The sequence below is a fragment of the Harmonia axyridis genome, chromosome 1 (assembly GCF_914767665.1).
Source record: "Harmonia axyridis chromosome 1, icHarAxyr1.1, whole genome shotgun sequence".
NCBI classification, from domain to species: domain Eukaryota; kingdom Metazoa; phylum Arthropoda; class Insecta; order Coleoptera; family Coccinellidae; genus Harmonia; species Harmonia axyridis.
The window spans coordinates 31,708,955-31,734,254 of record NC_059501.1 but is presented as its reverse complement, the minus strand read 5'-3'; the positions used below and the strand labels follow the sequence as shown (position 1 = coordinate 31,734,254).

Below are 25,300 nucleotides of genomic sequence, written 5' to 3'. Positions count from 1 at the left end.
AACGTTTTTTTAATACCCTATACATAAAATACATAATTTAATAAAAATTGAAAAGACAAGTTCTGAAATGTTAAAAATATATTTGTTCCTTCTACTTTCTTAGCAACTTATAAACACTTCGAATTAACGGATTAAAATTATCTTTTGTAACTGTTATCGCTACTTATATTGTAAGTTCCAGTGAGGGCACGATGCGGTAAGCTTGGGGTACGTAAAGTTCTTTCCAATGTAAGGGGGAATACATGGGGTTGTTTGTATTTCACATAATGCTCTGGATTCTTCAAGTAAACACTGAAATAAAACAACATTTAATTAGAAACAGATAACAACAAATCTAAAATATATACAATCATCAAAATGTTGAAAATAGCCTGATCTGATTTCTGCAGGTAATTTATCTCAGGAAGTTGGTATTTTTCACAAGTATATTTAAAGTATTGACAGAATAAGATTTGATGTTAATTTTGTTTACTCTAGTATTTTTTGCCGTTAAATAAAAATTTGATGTTGATTGCGCCATGGGATTGATTCTTTCGTGGCTGTTGAGTCTCCTTTCGGTAAAAAGCACTTCTAAAAGTTTTATAAAGCTGTCTCTACCTCCATCATTGTGGTTTCGTTAGGCTGGGCCTCATGGAACTTGTATCATGAGCTTCCGCCACAGCGGTCTCTATAGACGTCTATAAAGACGGATGCACTTCCGTTTTCTTGGATGTAGCAACTTTTTTTGCCCATCCGGTGGTTTTGTTCCATCTTCCGATAAAGATTTGATTTCCAGCCAGACTATACAATCGTTAATACTGGAAATACTTTTTCTCACTCGTGTGTTTGCGAACTTCCACAATCGTGAGAAAAGTTGAACTTTTCCCACTTGTTGCACTGTTGTGCAACTAAATTTTGATCGAGATTCATTTATTGAACTGGTACAGTATAAGTCTCGTCCATGAATGGGATTTGCAGATCCGTAAGAAACAGATCCAATGTAGATGTAACCTTAGGAAGATGAAGTACCACTCCAAGGCAGCATTACACAAAATCAGTTACATTGCCCTTTTATTTAGACAACCTTTATTTCCCAAATAATGTACAACTTTTTCCATCTTTTTATCATAATTTCTAATTGGTTAAGTTGCAACCCTTACGTATGACATTAAAAATTAATTTCCACCAACAGGAAAGTTTAGATATTTTGCATTTATATATCACTTAATGAATTCATCGTTTTTCTTATGATTTTTTGATAGGTACCCTTTAATGATAATTAAAAGAGAACCTATATACAGCCTTTAAGATGTGCTATATATTAAGCTCAAATAAATTATCTAATATCCCAGCACATACCTGGTTGGATCAGGAGGACATTGATACATAAATTCTCCTTTCTTGAAGTAATCTAACGGATGCAATTTATGGGAATGATCCATATATTGATCTCTGTGGAATTGGCATGCCTGAAAAATAAACGTATAATTTTAAAATATACTTACTGACAAAGAAACTGCAACTGCAAGGAGATGTTTAAATTTTATTTTTTTTTTTTTGGTAAAACCTAGATAGTATAGCAAGGAGTGAATGATTGAAATTTAGAGGAAAAAAAACGCAGGGTTTACAAATTTTTTTCAATAAATTTGTTGATAATGTGTTTGTTCACCGCGATTATCTATACACCCCCAACACGTCTCGGCATTGATGCAATAAGATGGTCTATTTCTTCTTGAGGATGCTATCCCAAGCTACCTGTCTGTACTCCATGTCTCAGAGCCGGCAAAATCCGTGGGGGCTGGGGTAAATTTCCAAGCCTTTTACCCATGATGTTCCAATCATGCTCTATGGGTAAAAGATCGGGGGATCTGGGCGGCCATGGCAAAAGATTCACGTGGGTCGCTTCGAAAAAGTTTAAACTAACACTGGCAACATGAGGTCGGGCTTTATCTTGCTGAAATATTGGATTCTCGAGCCGGTTATGGTAAGGGAGAATATATGGCTCTACTATTTCTTGAAGGTAACGCAGCGCTGTCATGTTACCCCGAATAAATACTAAAGGTGACCTACTTGCATGTGCAATAGCACTCCTTACTATAACGCCTACTGTCCGGTGTACATGAGGCTCAACATCAAACTGAGGTTAACGTCTTTCTTCCCGACGTCGTCTAACCCTTCTTCGGTCATCATGTGCACCCAAGGAGAATCGGGATTCATCTGGTTTATTGTAAAATTTGAAAAAACTTGCAAAAACGACTACAATATTTGAGTAACGAAAATTTTTCAAAATGAAAAACCTTCTCGATTTTTTTCTCCAAATTCAATCATTTACTCCTTGAATACTATCCATGTTTTACCAAAAATAAATTTAAATTTAAACAGCTTCTTCTGGGTGTTGCAGTTTCTTCGTCAGTTAGTATAGTATAGTTTGTATATAGTTAGTTTAGTTAGTATATTATATATACTTGAATTCTCACGAAAATTGGACTAGTAACAATTTTACATACCATACATGGATTCAAAATTTTTGCATCGCCCTATATATCCGAATCCGAACGTTTTTCTTTCTTTATAAAAAATAAAAGATATAGGTACTACTTGATTGATTAATTCAAGTAAAAATTCTCATCCTCTATCCTTAAAACCGAGACACTAGCTATCTATACTTGCGCCCAAAAGTGTCTCAAAAGAAACCTGAGAGGGGGGCGTATTTACATCGCTAGATAGGTAGGCCACGCTGAGGTCCCTTGAATAATCATACAGCAAGAGGTCTCTATTGACATGGGAGTCCTGTAATACCATCATAAAGCAACTGGCCAGAGGCTATAAAGTACCTCTACTATGGGTACCGGGGTATTGTGCTATTGAAGGAAATGAAAAGCCGAGCATGGAAAATACCAATACAAGGCAGCGATCCAACAATGGAAGTGGGACAATAGAAAAACCCTCTGGAAGAATACTCCGGGTCTTGCTCAGGAAAAGGAATTTGTGATGCTTTCACCGACCTTTACCAGAAAGCTTTTGAGGCTTCCACGAGCTGAGCTTCGGGGAATGGTGGGACTGGTGACAGGGCACTATCTGGAACAAATACCTGTTGTACCGCATGGGTACGTCAGTAGATGAGATCTGAGGTTCTGAGGAAAGGAGGAAAGAACAGCCGAAGATATAGTGTGCAAATGCCCGGGGCTGACTGGTCTAAGAACCACTCACATGGGAAAGTCAGTTCTGGATACTCACGAAGCCAAAGCTCCTAAGGATGTCGTCGGTTTCTTTAACAGCATCGACGTCCTCCCTTGGTTTATGTGAAGAGGTAGAGGGTTGAGAACAAAAAATTAATTGGGTCGCAGTTCCCGGTAGGCTAACAGAGCCGTAACGACCCCGATTCAGTGAAATAATATCTCATATTCCTTAAATTCACCATCATTCATGGGTTCCCCCCTGTCATGGAGGAGACGGTCTTCGATCACTTTTTACGAACTGCAGAGCTACGATGGAAGAATTCTTGAGCTGCTTACCATTTCTACAAGACTTCATCCGCTACCATGGACAGGGACCCTTCGATAGGTTTCAGCTTCCCGGGTCAGGAAGCACCTGGAATCTGCGGTGGGCAGGAGTCGATTCAGCTCTCCTTATAGGTGAATACTTTATTTATTATTATATTATGATATATAGCTATACTCAGCAGTGCAAAATGTAGTTCGTGAGCAGTGCTCATCACTACGCTTGGGCACATTCACATTATTGCTGTCCGGGGAAGAATGTCAGATTAGGCCGAATGCCAGGAGTTGAGACGACATATAGCGTCAGCCGCGAATGCTGATAAAGGGCCAAAATTATTCCGAGATGCATAAAAATCGGCCATTCTGAGATCCGGCGACTCGAGAATAGATAGACCGTAAATGACCCTGAGGTCACTAAACAAGGGACAGTTTCTAAGGATGTGGTCGCTGAACTGTGGGCGACCACATGGACAATGTTCCTCTTCGACCAGACCCAGCCTGAACAGATTACCTTTGAAGGGACCATGGCCTGAAATAAAACAGGCCAGAGGGAAACTTGGGCGGAACCAAGGGTTGTTGGAAATAAAATGAACAGAGGGGATCCAGTCGAAGGTACAACGACCCGAGTCAGACGTCTCCCAGTCCAACTGCCAACAAGAGAAGAAATGGCGCAGTGACACATCCATGCACCGACGGATCGCAGAGGCCCTACCAGGGTCGTCCAAGGACACGGATGGAATGTAGAGCTCTCCGAAACGAAATTCAAATCCTCTCCTCAGAAAATAAGCTGCAGCCCGATGAACGAAGTAATGGTGTGCGGGTAAATTACCCGTCACAACTTGAAGAAAATATGTGGCTGCAGTTCGATACGATAGAAAAATAAGGAGGAGGAAATGCCACTGTGCCGAAAGAATGATCCGTCGGACCCAGGCGGTGATACCATGCGGAGGCGCAATAAGAAATTATTGGCAGAAAAATACCTTTATAGAAGATGATCAGAGACCGAACCTGATCACCTCCTAGTGCTCGTCGAAGACGAAACAGCCCGGAAGCCGCCACCTGGGTCTTTTGACGCAAGGCCTTAGCGTGAGGAAGATATATAGCTATAGCTGTAGTAACTCTGTCTTTCCGAGAGGTGGCCTTCTGGGCGTCGTGTCACACTTTAATGAGACCCCAGCAGGTTTAAGGGAGCCGCCGCGTTGCAGCAGAGTCACCTCTCCACGATGGTATCTTAGGCAGAGATCGCTGGATTGGCTTACTGAAGAGTCCACCAGCGAACTCAGGACGAGAAACCGTAATCCCTAGAGAGAGGACGCACCTACGTTATTTTGGCTCGAGAACACCTTGCCAAATAGCTATATATTGTTTCAGAATCTCATAGAACACCTTATTTTTTTCTTAATTTGGCAGCGACGCAATAATTTTTTCCACCACTGAAAAAATCTAACAAAAGTTGAAAATGGAGTTAAATCAGTGTTTTGAGATAAAAAATTGCACGCAACCGAAAAATAATAAAACATATTGCTCACTATATAAAACTCGTCAACTTCCTTTTGTCGCTGTGGATCGTTCATAGAAATCTTGGTGCTAGGTAGTTTCAAATGTCTATTGGCTCTAGTCGAACCCAAAACTGCAATATCTGGTCTAGGAGTATATGGCGTTTTCATAATTCCCCATTCATCTAGTGGCATCTAAAAAGATTTTTCAGAGTAATAGAGAAATTTGATAATGAAGGTAGTATTAGAAAAACCTGCATTCTAGAAATATTTTCATTTCTGAAGTTTTGAAAATAGCTTATATTCCCAGAACCATACATGGAACCATATCCGGACTTGATAGGAGCATGAGCCCCCATGAAACCAGGTTGAATTTTAGGAGGATAATAAGTTGCTTTCATTTCTGATAAATTGATGTCGCCCATTTTTCCTTTTTTACTGAGAATTTGGATTATTCGAAGAAATATGATATGAATAAAATATGACAGTTTTTGAATTTGAAAAAGCTTTAATGCTCTGTGGAAGAATTATTTCCATGTCATTAGTTAGTTTATCTGATGTAAACCTATTGGTATTCAAGAAAATCACTAATTTTAAACTGCTCAAAAATTAATTGATTGATTATAATTATCCAAAACTAGACCCAGTGATCTACTTTAGCATTTTCTTTCAGGCCACAGTTTATTTTTGAACGCAGCTGTTTCGTCGGGTTTTTTCTTACTGAATGTTATTGAATCTCACTAACATAAAAGGAAATGTTCATTCATATTTGAGACTTGAAATAAGTTTTCGAGTAGATTGCTGAAAACTGTACTAGATTCGAAAAAAGTCAGTTCTCTCATATTATATGGTATAACCTAAAAAACAAACGTCAATTTCTAAACTTGGAGAAAATTCTCCATTTATTATTATTTATCATGGAATGAGACATATTCTAAAAATATTTGGAAAAAAATTGAAAAATTATTGCCTAAGGATAAAATCGAATAATTGTTCGATGCTATAACGAAAATATATATTGATTTTAAAGAGGTCCTATGATATTTCCATTTTCAGATTCAAGAAATTTTGAACTTTCGTTATAATATGGTAATTATGGACAATTTCTACCAACAGGACAAATTGTCTGAATTATGGAATAAAATTGATCATTATCATCTCAAATTTTTGGATATTGAAGAAAGTCCAGAGAAAATCGAAATGCGAAATAAATTAGAAGGTAATTTGTCCTTTTTTTGGAAGATTAATAATGATAATAATATAGTTCATTCTGGTATAAACATCAATTCAAATTTATTATAAAATTCTTTGATTTTTAGCTTTGATCAGGGAATTTTTATGCATAGTGTCGCATAAGCAAAAATTCTTTTTACCAGTCACATATGAAGTATTATTCAGATCTTCGCAAGGATTATCAGATTTCAGTGGATACAAAGCAGCAACTGGATTCAATGCTGTACAACTCTATGCTGGAAATTTATTTTCTCAGCCTTGGAGAAAAGAATACAAGCAAATTAGAGTAAATACATTAGTCGTTAAAGGTTGTCTAGTTCTCATGAGGTTTTGTTGTTTCAGAAATATTCTGGCTTTTTCAAGCATCATGTGGAGGCCAACTTAATAAATGGAGAATTACTGTTAGAAGCAATGGGATACAAGTCAAAGGCCCTTTCCACGTTAATTCTTGATGAACCACTAAATCTTGATCGGATAATTTCAGTTTCGAAAGATTGTTTAATAGCCTATGTTGAATGTCAGGTAATTCTTTTATAATAATTATTATTTATCAGAATAACTAAAAGTTCAGTTTCTCTCAGAATGAACCCCTATTCACAGAAAGCTTAATACTTGTAGAAGATTTTTCCTCTATTTCTATATTAGCTACAACAAAAATATATTCCTTGATTACAGATTATGAAAGCCATTTGGGAGGAAATGACAGCATCAAATATTAACATTTCATGGAATGAAATTCTTGAATTTCGCCAAACACATCTCTGTTGTCCAGAACAATCAATAAAATCTCTTAAATATGGTTATCAACAAAAACATTTTCAAGATCATAGTCGTGTAGGGCCACAGGGAAATATGAATTTATATCATGTACCACAAAGTTATTCCAACCATTCTTTATCACCTTTAACAAACCATGAACCACCACCTATGGTTCCACCTCATTATTTATATGGAGTCAATGGTTGCTGTCAAAACGCCTGCATGTCTTATGCCCAAATGGCATGCCCTCAACATTTAAGTATGTCTTATGCTTCCCAATTGATTAAACCACAATTTAATTCAACTGGTTATTATTATGCTAATGGACCAACAAATCATCATGCCATGTATAATCCAAATCCAGTTCCAATTGCACAGTTGATTGAGGTGGAACCTCAAAATAATTATGATGTAGTTGATAGGCCAGGTCACTCAAGAATTCAGAGGCCCCACAATATGGGAGATATGTACGCCAATTATAATGCAGCAGATTTAATTGCTAGAGATAACAGGGATTCTGATAAGACTGACTCTCAGTTTGAAGATTGGGATTATGTTTATAGAACTTTAGAGACACAAGGTTACAATAAAGATTTAGGTGAAAGAGGGGATGTCCTGAGTCGAGGATTAGAAGGAAGGACAAAAATGGATTCCAAGAGCTCCGATAAGAAAAAAAAAGAAAAAGAAACATTAAAAAAAACCAAATTACCAAACTCTGAGATGTCAATAAATAATTTGACTCTTAGTAGCAGATCAAAGCAAAACACACTTGACAAAACAAATAAACAGAGGAAGATGTCGGATTCTAAGTCACAAATAGATGTGTCACCAGCCAGTTCATATGATAATTTATCTCCTAACGATAAGAAACAGCTCGGAAGAATTTCAAAAACTCCCATTCCCAAAACAAAAATGGAGAATTTGGATAAGTCTATAATTACAAAACAAACATCTAAAACTATTAAAAAAGAAGACAAACGGAAAATAGAAAATTCCGATTGGGAGTGTAAGGTGTGCACATTTTTAAATAAAAGTTCAACAAATATCTGTGAAATGTGTAGCAAGTCAAGGTGCAATATAGAAGAGGAAATTGAGGTAGGAGGACCTGAGTGTGAAAATTGCACTTTAGTGAATGCTAAAGATGCCAAAGTATGTCAGGCTTGTGGAAAAAGTTTGGAAAATTCACCTACTAGAGTCTGAATTTACTCTTTCCAAGTCACCTATTTGAATTTATAGCTTTAACTTTACAAAATATGAATTCTATATAAATGAAATCAATTCAAAGGGGATTATAATAACAATGAATAGAAGTTTATGTTTAAGAGTCCCAGATATATGAGATGGGCTTGCAATGGAGGCTGTGATATGGAGTTGAACTTAACCGCTTGAGTCATCAATTATTCAGAATAGTGGGTTATAATTGTTTAATAGAAATTAAAGCTTATGAAACTGACTATGCAAATACTTAACAAACACTTTTACAATAGGGAGGGAAAAAAACACAAATGTACAGGGTAGCTCAACAAAAATTGAACTCTTAGGTTTTAGTTGTTAAAATATAGAAAAATTAAAAGATTCACTTTGGTTTGCTTCGAGTTGAGATACATTTTTATTTTTTTATCATTGCTACCTCAACCCTTGAGTGAATGAGAAATATTATAAAATCTGCAATTCCAATTATCTTGGATATTTCTACAAATTATGAAACTAAATATACTTTTGATAATTAAAGGTTGATGCTTTCATAAATAATACAATTCCGTTTTATATTGTAGCATCGTAGCATGAAATTCTTTATTAATTTTTATTTTGATGACGATAAGAACTTGACTTTTTGAATATCTTTTTTCATGTGATCAAAAAAAATAATCATTATTGTTTGATAACTTTTAAATAAACCTATTTGACTAAATGCAAAAGTAAGACAATTTTGTCCTGGACCATATAAAATGATGTTTTGCCAAAATGTTTAATTTCGAAAAAATATTTTAACTAAATTAATGGAGGGTTGAAGTAGGGATAGCATTAAAACATTAAAAAGTACAACCCTATCCACTAAATGAAAATTTTGTTTTATACACTTTTTTTACCTAATAAAACCACAAGTATAATTTTAGTTGGACCAACCTGTATTATGGATATTTTATTCGAAATAATAATTATATGGGGTACTTTTTCTATATATATTGAAAACAAATTATACATTATGAGTTTCTATTGATAAAATTTACATACACCAAAATGATATTAATTTGCAATTCAATTAATGACTTCATTAGAATGTGTGTTAATTTTTGCTTTGTTGGAGATCAATGTTAAATACGATGTTTGGCAGATTATAAGAAGGAAATTATTAATTTATAGTAATCATATATCTTGAAAAAATAGTTTGTGATTTTTTTGCTGATATTTGCTTCTGAAATTAGTATTGCTTTTTTAAATTAACCAGATAATAGTATTCAGAGAAAAATTGAAGCAAATATTTTGAGGTATTTGAACTATAATCATGACTATGAAACATTTCATAATAGAAAAGTTGAATAATGTGTCTTCATGTTATTAAAAAACGAAATAATTAGTTCAATTTAGTGTGTGATTTTTTCTTTATATTCTGAAATAAATAAGATAAGCAAATCAGTTGTTTTTTATTCTTGATGCAGTAATTCAAAAATAGAAAGATTTATCAAAAATTTTTAAGCCACATTAATTTATGCCGCGATTATCACTCTTGGTCACTTTCCTAGGATTTCCAAAGAATCTTCAGACATAGGCATGTTTAAAAATTCAGAAAAGAAAACCTCACTATGCATTAGCATTAGCTATCTTGAGAAGGTTAATTGGTGAAGGACTCAGAGGAAAGAAAAATTTTCTTTCCTCTGAGGTGAGGATCTGATAGAGGCAATTTATAGCTCTTGTCTCTTACCAAGGGCGTAGATATGGGGGGGGTACTGGGAGTAATTAACCCACACATGAGTTTCAAACTGTAAGGGCCCATCTCCAAGATCCGAATTGTATGATCTCATGGCGCCGAATAGTTTTTCGTGAAAGATGAAATTAAGTCCATATTAAAGGGGATTAAAATAGCAATAAATCATGAAATTTTCGTACACATTGGATACCTCTAAGGGCCCAGCTCCAAGATCCGAATTATATGATCCCATGCCAGCCGAATAGTTTTTCGTGATTTTCATGTTTTTTGAATGAGCGGCCGGCCAAAGAGAATTGTGTCCATATCTAAGCTATTTTAATCCTTTTTGATATGGACCCAATTTCATCTTTGGGAGCTTATCACGAAAAACTATTCGGCCGGCATGAGATCATACGATTCTGATCTTTCAGCTGGGCACTTACAGGTATCTAATGTGTACGAAAATTACATGATTTATAGCTATTTGAATCCCCTTCAATATGGATCCATTTTCATTTTTGACCCCTTATTCGAAAAACATGAAAATCACAAAATACTATTCGGTCGGCATGAGATCTTACATAATCTGGATCCTGGCCCTTAGAATTAACTAATGTGAACGAAAACTACATGATTTATAGCTATTTCAATCTCCTATAATATGGACCCAATTTCATTCTTGGTCGCCTTATTCGAAAAACATGAAAATCAGGAAAAACTATATTCTGCTGGTATGAAATAATTTTTAATTCGAATCTTGGAGCTGGGCCTTAGAGATAACCGATGTGTACGATAGTTTATTATTTATAGCCTTCATAATATGAACATGAACATGAACTGAAATTCATTCTTGGCCACTCATTCGGAAAATATAAAATCACAAAATTCTCTTTGGCCGGCAGGATATTCCTCAATTCCATTCTAGAAATGGGCCCTAGATGTAGCCTATGTGAACGAAAAATTGATGAACCCAATTTCATTACGTTCGCGCTTCAAAATTTTAAATAAAAAATAAAAGTGTGTTTGACCGTGGTGGAATGAATAGTTTCCGTGGAGCTGGCCGGCCGGGAGCTAACAGAGTACGTTTCACCGTTTCACGAATTCGCCGGCATCTACGCTACTGTTTTTCTCGAAGCGGAATGTGTTATGAAAATAAACATGATGTGTTTCGTGTTTACATCGAATCGACTTTCTCTATTTGCGGGTGTTACGGGGGTAGCGGGAAGTGTCAGTCCTTGAAGCCTCGTGCAACGCCAACGTTTGTCATCCGATAAATACGGGTTCTGATTGGTCCTATTTGTGGGCAGGTCGGGCAGGAACTGTGATGTAAATATTTTAGCATTGGTCATTGATAAACGTGTGCCAAAATTTAAGTGGAAGGATAGACAGGAACTGTATTGAAAGGATAATGCGAATAAAAATAAGCGTCACGCTTCTAAAATTGGCATCTGCATAACTATCTTCATTATTTTACGCACTTTTTAATTTGTCTGAAAACAATCTATCAACATGTTTTTGTTTATCATCGAGATCGAGTTAACAAAAGCTGAGATCTTATAAAGGCGTCAGTTTATTTCGAATCTAGAATCGAGTAAGTTGAAGTGAAATAGGCTTTAAAATATTTCGCAGAATTTGTGGTGAAATACATTGATACGTTGATAACTCTCATATTGATCGTTGCTTATTCCATATCTGAGGAAGGAAATATTGTTTATAAATAGGTTGAAGCTTTATTCTGATAACAAAGTGAACAGGATGTCTTTCAGTAAAAATATCAAGCATTATCGGACACTAGTGCATACGAAAAGGTGAGAATATTTTGGGAACCTATTATTTATGTATATTGTGCAAAGGAATCTTTATAATGTTCAAGTGGTTCGTGGATTCGCTTTTTGCTGGTTTGAAATTGGTTCGGAAGATATTCCTATTTGTGTTTTTTCCAATATTATTTATTTATAGGTATGTTTAATTGCGGTTTATTCGTTATCATGAATTTAGATGTTTACAAAATATTTGAAAATGCTCCTGAGTCCTGAATGCTGGGATGAGATTTACAAAATAAATATAGCAACTTTTAATTTCCCTCAATGTAGTATGCAGTAATGTAGACAAATATAATTTTAGCGTGTTCAAATTGAAAAACTCATTTAGTTCAAATAACTTAAAACAGTAGCGTTGATTGAAGTAGATCGAATAATCAGATTCCATACTTCAATTAAGATAGTGTTTTGCTTTTTGTTTTCTTTTCACTTTTCAGTCATATGCTAATTTTCAGTTAGGTTTAAAGTTCAAAGTATCAAATAAAATTTTTCGTTTTCTAATAAGTTCAGTGCCAACAGAATTGTTTCTCTTGCCCCATTGTAATTGTAATAATATAAAAAGATGTACTTTACGTCTGTAAGTATGTACTATAGACTATTTAATCTTTTTTCTTGATACATTTTATAAATTCATTCAACTCTTCATTTGGTATACACTTAATTTAATTAATTTCATATTCAAATTGTTCAACATATTTATCTGCATTATTAATTATATACTACTTATTGTGCACTATACATCGTATCTTCATTTTATGTATCCATTCACATACAATGGATTCAATTAATTTGGATTTTTTCTTTTTTTCAACTATTATGGTTTGTCATCACTATTGATACTTCTTTTTACAGATCTTTGACTTCTGGAAGTACAAACAGTATAAATGCAGGGAAAATGCATCAAGCAAATGCTAAAAACATACTTTTAACACAATCGAAACTAATCATTCAACTAAAAAAATATATTGCCAAAATACCTGAAAAAGATTTATTGGATCATGCATGGAATAAAGAATTTGCACATTTTTTACAAAGAATTCAACCAAAAATATATGGCAGTGACCTTATACGTTTCTTCACCCAACCAACATTGGTAGAAAATTCAAAAACACAAAAAACCGACACTAAAGAATCTATTCCAACTCTTTCAATACCAGATATTCTAGAAACATTGAAAATTAAAATAAATGGTACAGAAGTGCCTAAAATGAAAGAAACTGTACCTAAGTGGTTGACGAAGCCAGTTGTATCATTGGTGAATATTTCTATTATAACTGTTGAGTTTTTTATATTAGTTCAGTACATAGAGTAATAAACATGTTTATTACTGAGTTTCAGTATGTTGCTCAAATGAATACTTTTTGATTATTTGTATGATGATGGTTAATATTAGGTTTAAACTTTCAGGAAATGGTTGCCTCAAGAACTGAACATTTATTAACTTCAATTAAAACGGCATCAAATGATGATGATAGATTGTCAAAGATTAATGAATTCTGTGAGCACTTGAAATGTTACAGCGATGCAAGGCACATTGCTGTTAAAGTAAGTACTTCTATGATATGTATATTACAGATATTAAAGAGCTACACTGAAATATGTTTTTATAGATGGATTCGTTAATTCGAACTTCAATATGTTTTCATATTTTACGGAAGAAATAATAATATTTGACATTTTCAGGAAGGTGGTATTAGATGCTTGCTGAAAATACGTTATAAAGGAACAAAGAGTCCAGAAGTTATAGGTGCTCTCAAAGAGGCACTAAGTCTTTTAGGTCATAGTGATCATGTTGAAGGAATGGGATTAAGAATATTATCAATAGATGGAGGGGGTACTAGAGGGTTATTAGTCATACAAATGCTCAAAAAATTAGAAGAATTAGCTGGAAGACCTATTCTAGAAATGTTTGATATGATTTGTGGAGTCAGTACCGGCGCCATCATAGCTAGTTTATTAGGTTTGTATAATATTAGAGATTAAAAAAACGAATATTCTAATAACTAAATAATAGTGATTTTCATATTGTTACCTTATTATACGGAATGTATAGTGAAGTATATATCTTTCAGTAAATATGCATCTGATTATTGAATTGTTCTTTTCAGTTGTTCAAAAAAAAACATTAGATGAAATAGAACAAATATATGAAAGTATAGGAACTCAAGTATTCACTCAACACCCTATAAAGGGTACAAGTAATTTAGTTTGGAGTCACTCTTATTATAATACTGCTTTGTGGGAGAAACTACTCAAAGATGAAATTGGAACAGAAACAATGATTAGTTCACAAAGAAAACCAAAAACTCCTAAAGTATGTAAAATATATATCTGTTGTTTCCTATTTTCAAAATTGATATTTTTCAGCTTTTGGCAGTATCAGCTGTTATGAGTAAATCAAGGCTAGCAGCTTACATATTTAGGAACTACAATTTGCCTTGTAAAGTACAGAGTCAATATTTTGGAAGTGCAAATCATAAAGTTTGGGAAGCTGTAAGAGCTTCAGCTGCAGCACCTACTTATTTTGAAGAATTTAAATTGGGAAATATGTTACATCAGGTATGCTGTTGAAAATATTTTTGTGAAAACGATATCATATAAGTTTATTTCAGGATGGTGGTATTCTGGTGAATAACCCCACAGCTGTTGCAATTCATGAAGCTAAGTTATTATGGCCTCACACTCCTTTACAATGTGTGGTTTCTTTCGGTACAGGAAGGACTGAGCTAAACTCAATAGAACCTGATATAGATTCTGAATCTGCGAGTGCTTCTTCTTGGAAAAGTAAATTTTTGGCAGTAATTGATAGTGCCACTGATACTGAAGGTAAGATATACAAGGTTGTCCATTAAGTTTTGCGGTTCGATCACTTTATTAGTCTCCCTGAACATCAATACACTTGTTCCAAAGAGATTCCAATTTATGAATTCCATCCCTGAAGTGAGAATCTGCAAGGGTTGCAAAATACACTTCTACAGCTATTATGACCTTATCATTTGATGAAAAACACTTTTCACACATTGATTTTTTAAGTTTGAAAACCAATGGAACTGCTAGAGGCCAAATCTGGCGAATACGGTGGTTGCTGTAACAATTGGAACTTCAATTTTTAGCCATTGTCAAATGCTGTTGTGACATGATTGCCCTGATGAAAGAGAATTTTTTCCTTCACCAACCCAGGCCTTTTTTCACGAATTTTTTTTTTCAGCTGGTCTAAAATAATATTTAGAATTTATTGTTTTACCAGTTTTCAAGTAATTCACAAACAAAAAAACTGTTGCTTACACCTTCTTGGCCGATTTTTGTATATGAACTCGTTTCAGAGCGAAAAAATCAGGCTCATACCACTCTTTAGGATCATGTTTTGTTTCAGTGATATTCAGAGATACGCATAGTGATGAATCGACGCACAAAATCCACTTTTTCTTTTTGAAAATGCTTCGAATGTTGCTGAGAAAGTCGCATTCGTATGTGTTTTTATTCCATTGTTAGCGAATACGGCAACTGTTTTGCACACAGTTTCCTGAAACCCAATTCCTCAGTCAACATATTGCTTACACTGACCAATGAGTTTCCTAGGGCTTCTATTTGATCTCTTTCATTCACTCTACGATTTTCCAATATGATACCCTGTATTTTTTCTATTATTTCTATGATTTTGCTGTTTTTGGACGTCCTTGACATGGACCGTCTTTAAGGCTTGTACAACCACATTTAAATTCAGCAACCCATCTTTTTACTGTACTAATTGAAGGTGAAGAGTCCTTCTACATTTCAACATTCTTTCATAAATTTCCTTTGCCTTTAAACCTTCCAAAAATAAAAATTCAATTACTACACGATACTTATTTTTTCCACTGCGAAAAATACAGTGACACGTTGATACTGAATGGCTTGTCTTGTAAACAAAGGATGAATTGGCAGATTGAAATGAAACTTCACACAGGTTCATATGAAGTGTGTACCAACATAAGGAAAAAAAAATTAGGATAGTAGCAACACACTCTCTTATCCAACCTCAAAACTTATTGAACAAAATCATGTTTAGTAATAATTTGATATGAAATAGTAGAGAAGGCTAATTCTTGAATTTCGATCAGAAATGCTTGAAAATTTTCATATGCTTGTATTAAGTGACTCAAAAAGAGTACTAAATTTCTTGTAATCACAAAAACAATTATTTGGCCCTTAATTAACTATGGCAAGAATGTAAGGTGCTAAATTTGTTGAAGTTTTTGCTAATTTTCTACTAATTTATGTTTTTTTTTTATTATTGTAGCGTACTCTTCGAATTTGATATAAGACTTTTTTGTACTGATTGAAACATCTTCACCGCACTAGAATATTTTTCATCTTTATTGTAAAATCTAATGTTTATAATTTTTCAGGGGTTCACTCCATGTTGTCAGATTTGTTACCACCAAGGACTTATTATAGGTTTAACCCATATTTGACAGAGATGTTAGGAATTTCAGAAATTTGTCCTGAAAAAATGAGTCTGCTGAAAAGGGATGCATTGATGTACTTAAGAAGAAATGAAGAAAAATTCCAAGAAGCTGCAGATACCTTAAATATCAAAAAAGGTCCATTACAAAAACTTCAGGATTATGTTAATTTACAGTTAGAAATGAATGGCATCATTTCTTCAAAGTACTGATTTTCAAATCATGATATTGTTATGGCTGTGTAAGGAAATTTTAATAATAATTCTGGTAATATATTGAGAATGGCTATATTTATACTTTTATTAAAGTTTTTTATATTGATTAAATCTCTGTTAATATTGAATGTTTTTTTATTCAAAAATCCAGTGGGAGAAATGGATTGAATGTTCAGCATTCACAAGGCAGAAAATAGGTGCTAATTACTGAATTAAACCTTTTGAATGTGCTCTATTTAGGTGTATAATTGAAAAATGCCTTCTAGTGGTTTAATCAAATAGTTTTAATTTATTTGGGAGAAGTGTTTTATCGGGGATTGTTGCTTTAAGTCCTTATATAACAGATGAATAATCTGAGTAGTGTATTATTGAGTTATTTTATATTGCGCTCAAAACAGAAAAAATTATTTCATTGTTGAATGAAACCTGAAAAGGCATATCTAGTATAGTGGCTTTGAAAGTGAAGATCCTGATACTCCTACATCAAATTCAAAATAGAAAGAAACACACTGCGCATTAGTATGTATATCTGCTTCGAAATTTTGGGATACGAAAATGATGAAATAGTAATTTACGTAACAAGTCCGGAAAATAGGGTTTTTTTGGACGAATAGACAAAATTCCAGGACGAGCGTAAGCGAGTCCTGGAAGTCTGTGAGTCCAAAAAAACCATTTTCGGGCGTGTTGCGTACAATATTTTTTCGGCAACCATGTAAAATAACACTATCGCTGCTGCTTTCCATATTTTATTGCGATTGCGATGAAAAAACATGCAAATTTTTGACAACTGCCGTTATCTCGGTTGCTATGAATTCTATGATTCTTTTCCGGCCTAGTCCGGGAAGTACGTACTTTCCGGACTAGGCCGGGAAATGCTACTTTCTCAGAGAAAAAGCGTCCGGGAAGTGAGCACTTCCCGGACGGTTGCCGAAAAATATAATTTATACATTATGTTTTCATCATTTTTGTATCCCAAAGATGTTTTCAATACATTCAGATATCAGAATGTTTTCAAGATTAAATGATATCTCATTCGAAATTGTTCTTCAATAACAAAGACTCATTATTTTCATTTTCGCTGCGAGCCCCTATACTATACTTTCCCAAAATGTAGAAAACAAAGCGATTTTTTCTATTCAACTAACGGAATCCACTGAACCAGTCCAAACATTTAAGTTAAATAAAAAAGAAAATAAAATACCTCCACAATTTTTAGGGACATTTTGTTACCAGAAATAAAGCCGCGACTGGACTGTCAAGGCATTGATGAATGGACCAAAACATTCGCTACGTGACTAGGCTAGTCCGTATTAGCCTTTAGAAACAGCTGATTTAACTCAAATTGATAATTATTTTGATTTTCATTTCACTTTAATGTTTGGAGTGTTTGGACTGGTTCAGTGGTTGGTGCTTCGTTTAATTGAATTGAAAAAAATCACTTTGTTTCTTACATTTTAGGAAAATAGTGGATTGTTGCGAAAATGAAAACAATGAGTTTTTGTCATTGAAGAACAATTATGAATAAGATGTCATTTAATCATGAAAAAATTCTGAATGTATTGAAAACCTCTTTGTATAAAATTGCTAGCAAAGAGGTATTGCTGAAGATTATAAGAAAGGACTTGTCGCTATATATCCAGAAGGTTGCCTTGTTGAGAAATTCTAATGGAATTATTCAGAATTTTAAATTCTCCAAAGCTGTTATAAAATCTGTACAGCTAAAAGAAGATGAAGAAGCCGTGGAAGATTCACGTATTTCTCAAAAAATTGCAAATAATGTTCTAAATATTGAAACATCAAGCCCTTTGCAATGGAAAACAGAAATTTCTAAGGTTACTTCAGAACATGGAATTTTGTTTTGTTTTTTTGATAATTTAATTTTTTTCAGCCTATAATAATATCACAGACTCAACATATTCTTGAATCAATACAAGAAGCACAAACAAACTCTTCTTTCCAAGCAAGGGTAGGAGCATTCATATCGTTTATCCATAAAGTGCCTGGTGCTCGCATTATTTCAGTGAAAGTAAGTTCAATTTCACAGAGTGCAATGAATGCTTTAAATTTTTTTTTAAAGGAAGGAGCTATAAGAATATTGTTGAATGCTCGTGAGAGATTCAAAGATAAGGATCTGGCAGCTGTTCGTGAAGCTTTGGCACTTTTAGGCTATACAGATCCTGTTCCAGGAAAGGGAATTCGTGTACTCAGTATAGATGGAGGTGGTATAAGAGGATTGCTTGTATTAGAGATGCTGAAGAAACTTGAAGAGTTAACTGGAAAACGAATATATGAGTTATTTGATTTGATTTGTGGAACAAGCACAGGAGCCATTCTGTCTTTTTCCATGGGTAGGTAAATGACAATTTCATAATTTGTGTTCCAGACATTTCTTTGAAGTAGGTAGAATGAATATGAGCCATCACTATAAAATTTTTATTATAATATTACTCTTGGTAAGTCATTGACTTCCAAACATATTTCTTAGCTCACATTACACTTCGAAACTGTCAAACCCCCCAGCGAAAATTGACCTGCCTGTTGTGAATCACAATGATGGTTAAAGTTAAAGCTAAAAAGCATTAGGAAATCCTTATATTGCAAGCTTGTTTTGTTCTGAACACCCTATAGAAATTAGTGTATTTAGTGTGCCCTGATAACCTGATGATATATTGTGCATCTCTTTCTTGGTTTACTGGGTAATATCTTCCTAATTCCAAAGTAATAAAATCCATTTTAAGGTGAGATGGCTACAAAAGGATTTCTTTCTAGTTTCATAATTCAATCATTATTTGAATGTCATAAGGGTAAGTTCAGATGGTCGCGCGTAAACGCGCGATCTACAAACCGCACGACTAAAGATACAGATGAGTCAAAATTCATTTGGTCGCGCGATATGGCGCATATGACTTCTCTTTATTTTTAGTCGCGCGGTTTGTGGACCGCGCGTTTACGCGCGATCGTCTGAACTTAGCCTAAAGTGGGTTCAGATGGCATGTGTGTCACTTGCTAGTTACATTGGTGAACGTCGTGAATTTACTGGGTATGTTTCAGAATGATTAGTGTCATCATCAGCGTGAAACTGGGCAAGCCATTGAAAGATATTGCGACAAGGGAAAAAAACATAACAAATATTGATATAAAAAATGTAATGAATATCTAGCATTAGGTTTCGAACCCAGGGTCATAAGTTTCTCAATCAAAAATTCATAACAGCTAAACTATTAGTTAGGAATCTTAAATTAGATTCCTTTAATATTTGCCTTCAAAATGCATGGGTTATGTTCCTTAGGTATGAGCATCAATACGATTTCTGAGAGAAGCCCTTCATGGTGAACACTTGGATTTTTTTTTATTCAAATGATATTTTTCAAAAAAAATAATGAAAATTTCTGAGTAGTTAAAATTTTCTCCTTAAAAACGCTAAAGGTTTATTATTGGAAATAATAAACTGAAAATCAAAAACTCCCTTTTCTCAGCAAACAAAGTTCTTGAAAATTTCATCTATTGTGGATCATTTTGAACGACAAGTGATAGTAAATTTTTAGATCATTCTCAAAGGATGTTTTTCATTAAAATATTGCATGACTTTGACAACTAAGATAGGGTAAATATTTATAGGCCATATCTGTGGAGTTCCTTTGAAACTATTTTAGCAGATTTACTGTAAGCATGATATTGCATTTCTGACCTTTGAATAAATGAACCGTAGTCAAAATATTCATTCAACAGAATTTCTAGCTGTGGTCTAGTCAGCTTTTGATTGCGCCGTCCGAATGCAACTTTATGTTTCTAGTAGTTCTGGAGTTACTTTTTTCTGATAAGAAAACACATATTTGTCATTTTCTCCATACCCTAGGTAGACATGTTTTCAATTTTATTTACTTGTTTTTTTAGCGTTAATTTAGGTTCGAAGACATTGATGACTGTAGATCAATAGAAAATAGAGTTTTTAAATAAGAATTAATACTTTCAATCTATGAAAATCATGATACAATTAATTTTCATCATTATCCTTAATTGATGACGGGATATTTTGGTTTTGGCTATATTACCCACAATATTTCAAATAGCTTCTTGGCATTTTCGTAATAAATATTAAATTTTTGCAAGGAAACAGTCGCTAATTTCTCAACTGATCCAATATCCAAGATTTCATTTTGAAATAATTAGTTAAAAAAATTTGTGGAAGAAAATAGGAAATTTATTCACACTGCATAGGTACACTGAAATTTTTTCTGTTTCTGTTTAGGCATCTACCATAAGTCGATGGACGAAATAGCAGAAGGTTACTTGCAAATAAGCAATGAAGTTTTCAAACAGTCTCCTTTATGGGGGACAGGAAATCTTGTTTGGACTCAATCTTATTATAGTACCCCTTTATGGGAAAAAAATCTCAAGAAATACCTTGGAGATTTCAGGTTATCAGAAACTGCTCGTGATCCTCTGTGTCCAAAGGTAAGTGGTAAGTAACAAAATATTTATTAAGTCCATATTACTACATACTTACATAATCAATTTCTTTAGCTCTGTGCGGTGTCAGCAGTTGTAAATCAGTCCAATTTGTCAGCTTACATTTTTAGAAATTATTCATTACCTTGGAAAGTACACTCTCAGTATTTAGGAAGCAGTAACCATTTGGTATGGGAAGCAGCTAGAGCTTCAGCAGCTGCACCAACTTATTTCGAAGAATTCAAGTTGGGTGATTTTATTCATCAAGTAGGTGATCATTTTTCGCAATAATGACATTAAATGAAATAAAATAATTCAAGTCTTCAGTATGAAAAAAGTCTGAGAAAACTGAAAAGTCTAGAGTTTCTTCAAAACCATATTTGAATTTTATTCAATATAATAATTAGTAGTTATTCAACTAATCTAGGAACTCTGTCTATCATCTCTGAAGGCAGAAGATCGAAAAATGTCCATGAAATATAAGTCAATTATTCTAATCCATTCTATTCTTACCATTAATTTTTAGGATGGTGGGATCATAGCTAACAATCCAACGGCTATTGCTATTCACGAGGCAAAATTACTGTGGCCTAATCATCCTATTCAATGTGTTGTATCATTTGGTACTGGCAGAACGATACCATACAATAATTATAAAAATAAAAACCAATCCATTGATCCCTCCGTTAATACAACTTGGAAGAATAAGTTTCTTAAAATTGTGGATAGTGCAACAGATACAGAAGGTAACATTAATTCATTGTTCAATCACAATCATCATTTTATTATCTTCAAAATGAATAATGAATCATGTTAGTATACTGACACTGATCTTTGAAAAATTGAAATTATGTTTTTATTGAATCAACACTCTTGATTTTTATGAATGTTTTAGGTATTCATACAATATTGAGTGATCTATTGCCAGAGAATGTTTACTATAGATTCAACCCATATCTAACAGAAATGATCAGTATGGTTGAGATAGATGAGAAAAAGCTAGAACAGATGAAGAGAGATGCGTTGATGTATTTGAGACGGAATGAGGATAAATTCCATGGTGCGGCAAAGGCATTATCAGAACCAAAGAGTTATTTTCAAAAAAAATTGGATTGGATGAAAGTCAAGAGGCATTCATATGAATTTTAAGTAGATGAATTATATTTACTGAATGTTTTATGTATTATGTATTATAGCGTAAGTTATGTGATTAATAACCATATGAAATTTTTATCTTTAATTGATGTAATATATATTTTCAATGTTAGTCACTGTTTATTTCTTTGCAATGGAATTGATCCCATTTTATCCTACAATGATAAATTGATCGAAAATGAGTGAATGTAAGGATATTTTTAAGATTAGGAGTTACAGTTACATCCTAACTGGAGAAGGATTACCGAAGTCGAAATAACTGTTGAATTAGAAGAATGTCAGCTTTTCTGTTTCAATGAAAAGAGTGAAAAAAAACAAAAAGGCATTTTTGAAAATTTTTGGGGTAGTGGGTATTGTATCGTGTGAGAGTATCTTGGGGACAGTCTGAGTTAGAAAAAGGAAATAGCACGTTTTTGAGCTAATTAATATGTGAAAACAGAAACAGCACATCATTTTTCGATTTTGAGATGTATGATTAAAAAGTTAAATTTTCAATAATGTTGAACAACGCTCTTGTGCGAACTCGTATTCAAAACCAATGGTTATTTTCAACAGACACCTTTTTGAGCGATCGTTGTTTGAACAAATCGCTCTATTATTTCGACACAATGTATATATTTCGGAGGTTGCGGGTGCGAGTACCTCTCGAGGAGTTATTTTTTCTAGAAAACTGAAAAAAAAAAATTAAAATAGGGCCTCCTTGGCACTGACGGATCTCTTGAATCTGTTAACAAATGCAAGGTAATTTTGGCGCCGGAAGCAAATACTTTTTCGGTGCCCATGATGAAAAAGAATCAATGGGCGCGTTCAGCAGACACAACAGTTGTGGAACAGTTGTCAATATTCAATGAATTTTCTGCTGAACGCGTTCGATCAGTTTCCGCTAGGGAGCGTATGCTACGGAGCGGTCGCCATTTTCGGTAGCGAATTTATTTTAAGCTCCTTTTTGGTAACGTGTTGAGTTAGTGACAAGTGACATTTGTTTTGGGACGAAATTTGAATTTCAAACATAGCAAAGATGGAAACTTTTAGATATTCTTTTAATAATATTACTTATGATGTGACAGAAACTCTACAAATTCATCAGAGACTACAAAATGGTAAGTAAATGCGTGAAATGTTATAGGTTCTGTTCGTAATGATATCCTGATCAGAACGCATTTTTTTTATTTTCGCACTAAGAAAGAATAAGACCTCATAACCTCAAAACAGCGCCTGCTTCGATTATAATACAGAACTAATTTCTTCCGATGAAGAATCTTGCAATCATGCTTTTATTTACCTTATGTTTTGCCGCTGTAGGTATCTTAATTTATTCCTGTATTTCTTCGACTCTGATGAATAATGCGTAAGTACCTATCTGATTTTCACATCCAATGACACTGCGTACGATCGAAGAATTATCATCACATCACAAGATACAACGAGCGGTATTGCTTTGAAAACTAATTGGGATTAAATTTCAAAAATGAGTTACGTTCCGCTGAAAACATTTGGCATTCAAGAGCAATTATTGTCGAATGCAAAATCGTAGGAATTTTCCATATAATGAATGTATAAATATCGGCTTATTCCAAATGATTCGAAAGCGAAGGTAATGTTGTTTTTCGCCTTTTTGAAATTCCTAATGATTTTATTCCTCTTTCAACGGGGGTAATAAGGAATTCTGTTTATATTGGTTGGGTTGCCACTTAGAATATAAATAGAAGGAACAGAAAATAAACATTTGAACCCTTAGAATATAGATAGATTATTAATGTTCTAAGGGTTGCCATATGTTATTTATACAGGCGGCTTAGTATATAAAGGCAGTTTGGAGATTTTCATTGAATATTGACAAACGCAGCGTAGCGGAACGACCTTATATTTTTTTAAGAATCAAGGATAAAATATGAAAAGACGGCTAGCAAACTGGGCCGAATTCAGCCCCTCAAATATAGAGGCGTCTGAAACGGTCGCTTCAAAGTTTTACTCTTAACGCCTACCCTGATCAAATGTAACAAAATTTTAATGTTTGATCTTTATTATGGAATTTATTGCTACAGTAAAAAAACAAAAAAAATCTTATAAAGAATTATTGAAGATAAGAACATCCTAAGATATCTGTTAGAATATAACTTCATCCGAACAAATTACGAGAGAGACAAAAACCAACATTACATCCTACCCAACTCGTAGTATCACTTCATCGCGGCGTTGAGAGCGTTAAGCGAGTGACGAGGCCATCGAGAGAAAGAACAAGAATAGTTCTTCAATGATCTAGAGCGAATGACAGAGGTCTAATCTAAGGGATGAGTCTATTCGACATCGAGCTTGCTCGGAGAGAGACATTCTAGAGATTATATTAAACTATTAAAACTTTAACTGTGTATTAGTGAATCCTCTGCTAAACCTATAAATCCAACAATATCAAATAAAGAGTGAAGATTTTACTAGCTAATTTCACTGGAGGGCTGTACCTTGGTAACTTTTGCTCTACAGATCTGATTCTGGTCTCAAATTGTGAAGCAAATAAAAAAAAAATTAACATGCGTTCCTTCATAAGACATGTTAATTATTATTTTTTTTTGAAAAAAACTACTAAAAATATAGGTTGGCACGATTAGTCAGTGGACTAATCCATATGATGCTTGTGGAACATAAAGTCTCCCCATTACAAAAACAACAGAAGAAACGGGCTGAATATTCGGATTTGGAAAAGGAATTAAAATGAAAATTGAAAACAGAAAGGAAGTAGGGAACTGCTTGTTATTTTGTAATTGCCGGAATCGGGTCTCTCAATTGGGTACTTTCTGATGTATTTTCATTGAACAGAAAATTTACACAACTTTCAGATATTCTCAAACTATCAAAGTATTCTTGTGGATCTTCTATTGCTAATTCTTTCAGTAGATAATTGGTAGCTTCTAGTTCATCCCTTCAATTCATCTTTTTCGAATCCATTTTAACATCTCTGAGATATTCCGCTGGGTATAGCCTTTGATTATTTATATTTATCACACAAATTTCCTCTTCAGCCTCTTCCAAAGTAGCAACTAACATAAGTAGATAGCTATAGCTAAGTACGTAAGGGAGTTACCGCGATGCCGACGCTACAAAGTCAGCCAACAGATACTTATGGTTAGAAGTTCACGAGCAGGGATCAGGTAGTGCTGAAATTTGGTTGTCCAGAGACAACAGCTCTTTTTGAATGTACTTAGTTTCCAGGCGTTCGGCATCATGCATAGGTTTGCAACTATTTATTCTTCGCAATCTGGTGGAATGAGCCAATAGGACGATTCCATGATAGTTCAATTCTTCGAGGATGACCACTGACGCTGGGACGAAAGAAGAGAGCTAAC

General features: G+C 34.0%; 4 protein-coding genes across 9 annotated transcripts; 3 read left to right on the top strand and 1 right to left on the bottom strand.

Annotated features, from left to right (window-relative positions):
- Positions 1–63: 63 nt before the first annotated feature.
- On the bottom strand, positions 64–5,544 carry LOC123671697 (protein FAM166C-like). Its single transcript, XM_045605671.1, has 4 exons — positions 5,230–5,544; positions 5,009–5,170; positions 1,339–1,448; positions 64–291 (listed from the first exon to the last, which is right to left on the bottom strand). Exons 1-4 carry the CDS (start codon positions 5,398–5,400, stop codon positions 138–140), a joined length of 597 nt encoding a protein of 198 aa, XP_045461627.1. The 5' UTR covers positions 5,401–5,544; the 3' UTR covers positions 64–137.
- LOC123671696 (protein tamozhennic) lies at positions 5,193–9,604 on the top strand. Of its 2 annotated transcripts, none has more exons than XM_045605669.1 (5): positions 5,193–5,213; positions 6,032–6,194; positions 6,295–6,494; positions 6,551–6,730; positions 6,884–9,604. In XM_045605669.1, the coding sequence occupies exons 1-5, from the start codon at positions 5,208–5,210 to the stop codon at positions 8,165–8,167; spliced, it is 1,833 nt and encodes a 610-aa protein (XP_045461625.1). In that variant the 5' UTR covers positions 5,193–5,207; the 3' UTR covers positions 8,168–9,604. The 2 variants fall into 2 exon arrangements, with proteins under 2 accessions (XP_045461625.1, XP_045461626.1); XM_045605670.1 differs by lacking the exon at positions 5,193–5,213 and adding an exon at positions 5,658–5,803.
- A 1,572-nt stretch (positions 9,605–11,176) lies between these two features.
- On the top strand, positions 11,177–16,483 carry LOC123684950 (calcium-independent phospholipase A2-gamma-like). 4 transcript variants are annotated; one of them, XM_045624490.1, is made up of 8 exons: positions 11,177–11,683; positions 12,548–12,950; positions 13,103–13,240; positions 13,379–13,655; positions 13,804–14,009; positions 14,063–14,254; positions 14,308–14,521; positions 16,084–16,483. In XM_045624490.1, the coding sequence occupies exons 1-8, from the start codon at positions 11,631–11,633 to the stop codon at positions 16,350–16,352; spliced, it is 1,752 nt and encodes a 583-aa protein (XP_045480446.1). In that variant the 5' UTR covers positions 11,177–11,630; the 3' UTR covers positions 16,353–16,483. The 4 variants fall into 4 exon arrangements, with proteins under 4 accessions (XP_045480446.1, XP_045480438.1, XP_045480460.1 ...); XM_045624482.1 differs by having other exon boundaries at positions 11,637–11,834; XM_045624504.1 differs by lacking the exon at positions 11,177–11,683 and adding an exon at positions 11,982–12,276.
- A 1,125-nt stretch (positions 16,484–17,608) lies between these two features.
- LOC123688773 (calcium-independent phospholipase A2-gamma-like) lies at positions 17,609–22,071 on the top strand. Of its 2 annotated transcripts, XM_045627434.1 has the most exons (8): positions 17,609–17,758; positions 17,814–18,187; positions 18,244–18,381; positions 18,433–18,703; positions 20,605–20,810; positions 20,880–21,071; positions 21,331–21,550; positions 21,700–22,071. In XM_045627434.1, the coding sequence occupies exons 2-8, from the start codon at positions 17,873–17,875 to the stop codon at positions 21,951–21,953; spliced, it is 1,596 nt and encodes a 531-aa protein (XP_045483390.1). In that variant the 5' UTR covers positions 17,609–17,758; positions 17,814–17,872; the 3' UTR covers positions 21,954–22,071. The 2 variants fall into 2 exon arrangements, with proteins under 2 accessions (XP_045483390.1, XP_045483389.1); XM_045627433.1 differs by having other exon boundaries at positions 17,689–18,187.
- The last annotated feature ends 3,229 nt before the right edge of the window (positions 22,072–25,300 follow it).

Bases quoted from the DNA above. Each gene is read 5' to 3' on its own strand.
- LOC123688773 (XM_045627434.1), top strand. From the start codon at position 17,873: ATGAATAAGATGTCATTTAATCATGAAAAAATTCTGAATGTATTGAAA. The intron at 18,382-18,432 runs GTAAGTTCAATT...TTTTTTTTAAAG, and splicing joins CTCGCATTATTTCAGTGAAA to GAAGGAGCTATAAGAATATT. The intron at 21,551-21,699 runs GTAACATTAATT...TGAATGTTTTAG, and splicing joins TAGTGCAACAGATACAGAAG to GTATTCATACAATATTGAGT.
- LOC123671697 (XM_045605671.1), bottom strand. From the start codon at position 5,400: ATGGGCGACATCAATTTATCAGAAATGAAAGCAACTTATTATCCTCCT. The intron at 5,171-5,229 runs GTTTTTCTAATA...AAATCTTTTTAG, and splicing joins AAAATATTTCTAGAATGCAG to ATGCCACTAGATGAATGGGG. The intron at 1,449-5,008 runs GTGAGCAATATG...TTTATTTTTCAG, and splicing joins AAGTTGACGAGTTTTATATA to GCATGCCAATTCCACAGAGA.
- LOC123684950 (XM_045624482.1), top strand. From the start codon at position 11,740: ATGTTCAAGTGGTTCGTGGATTCGCTTTTTGCTGGTTTGAAATTGGTT. The intron at 11,835-12,547 runs GTATGTTTAATT...TTCTTTTTACAG, and splicing joins CCAATATTATTTATTTATAG to ATCTTTGACTTCTGGAAGTA. The intron at 14,255-14,307 runs GTATGCTGTTGA...AGTTTATTTCAG, and splicing joins TGGGAAATATGTTACATCAG to GATGGTGGTATTCTGGTGAA.
- LOC123671696 (XM_045605669.1), top strand. The intron at 6,495-6,550 runs GTAAATACATTA...TTGTTGTTTCAG, and splicing joins AAGAATACAAGCAAATTAGA to AAATATTCTGGCTTTTTCAA. The intron at 6,731-6,883 runs GTAATTCTTTTA...CCTTGATTACAG, and splicing joins TAGCCTATGTTGAATGTCAG to ATTATGAAAGCCATTTGGGA.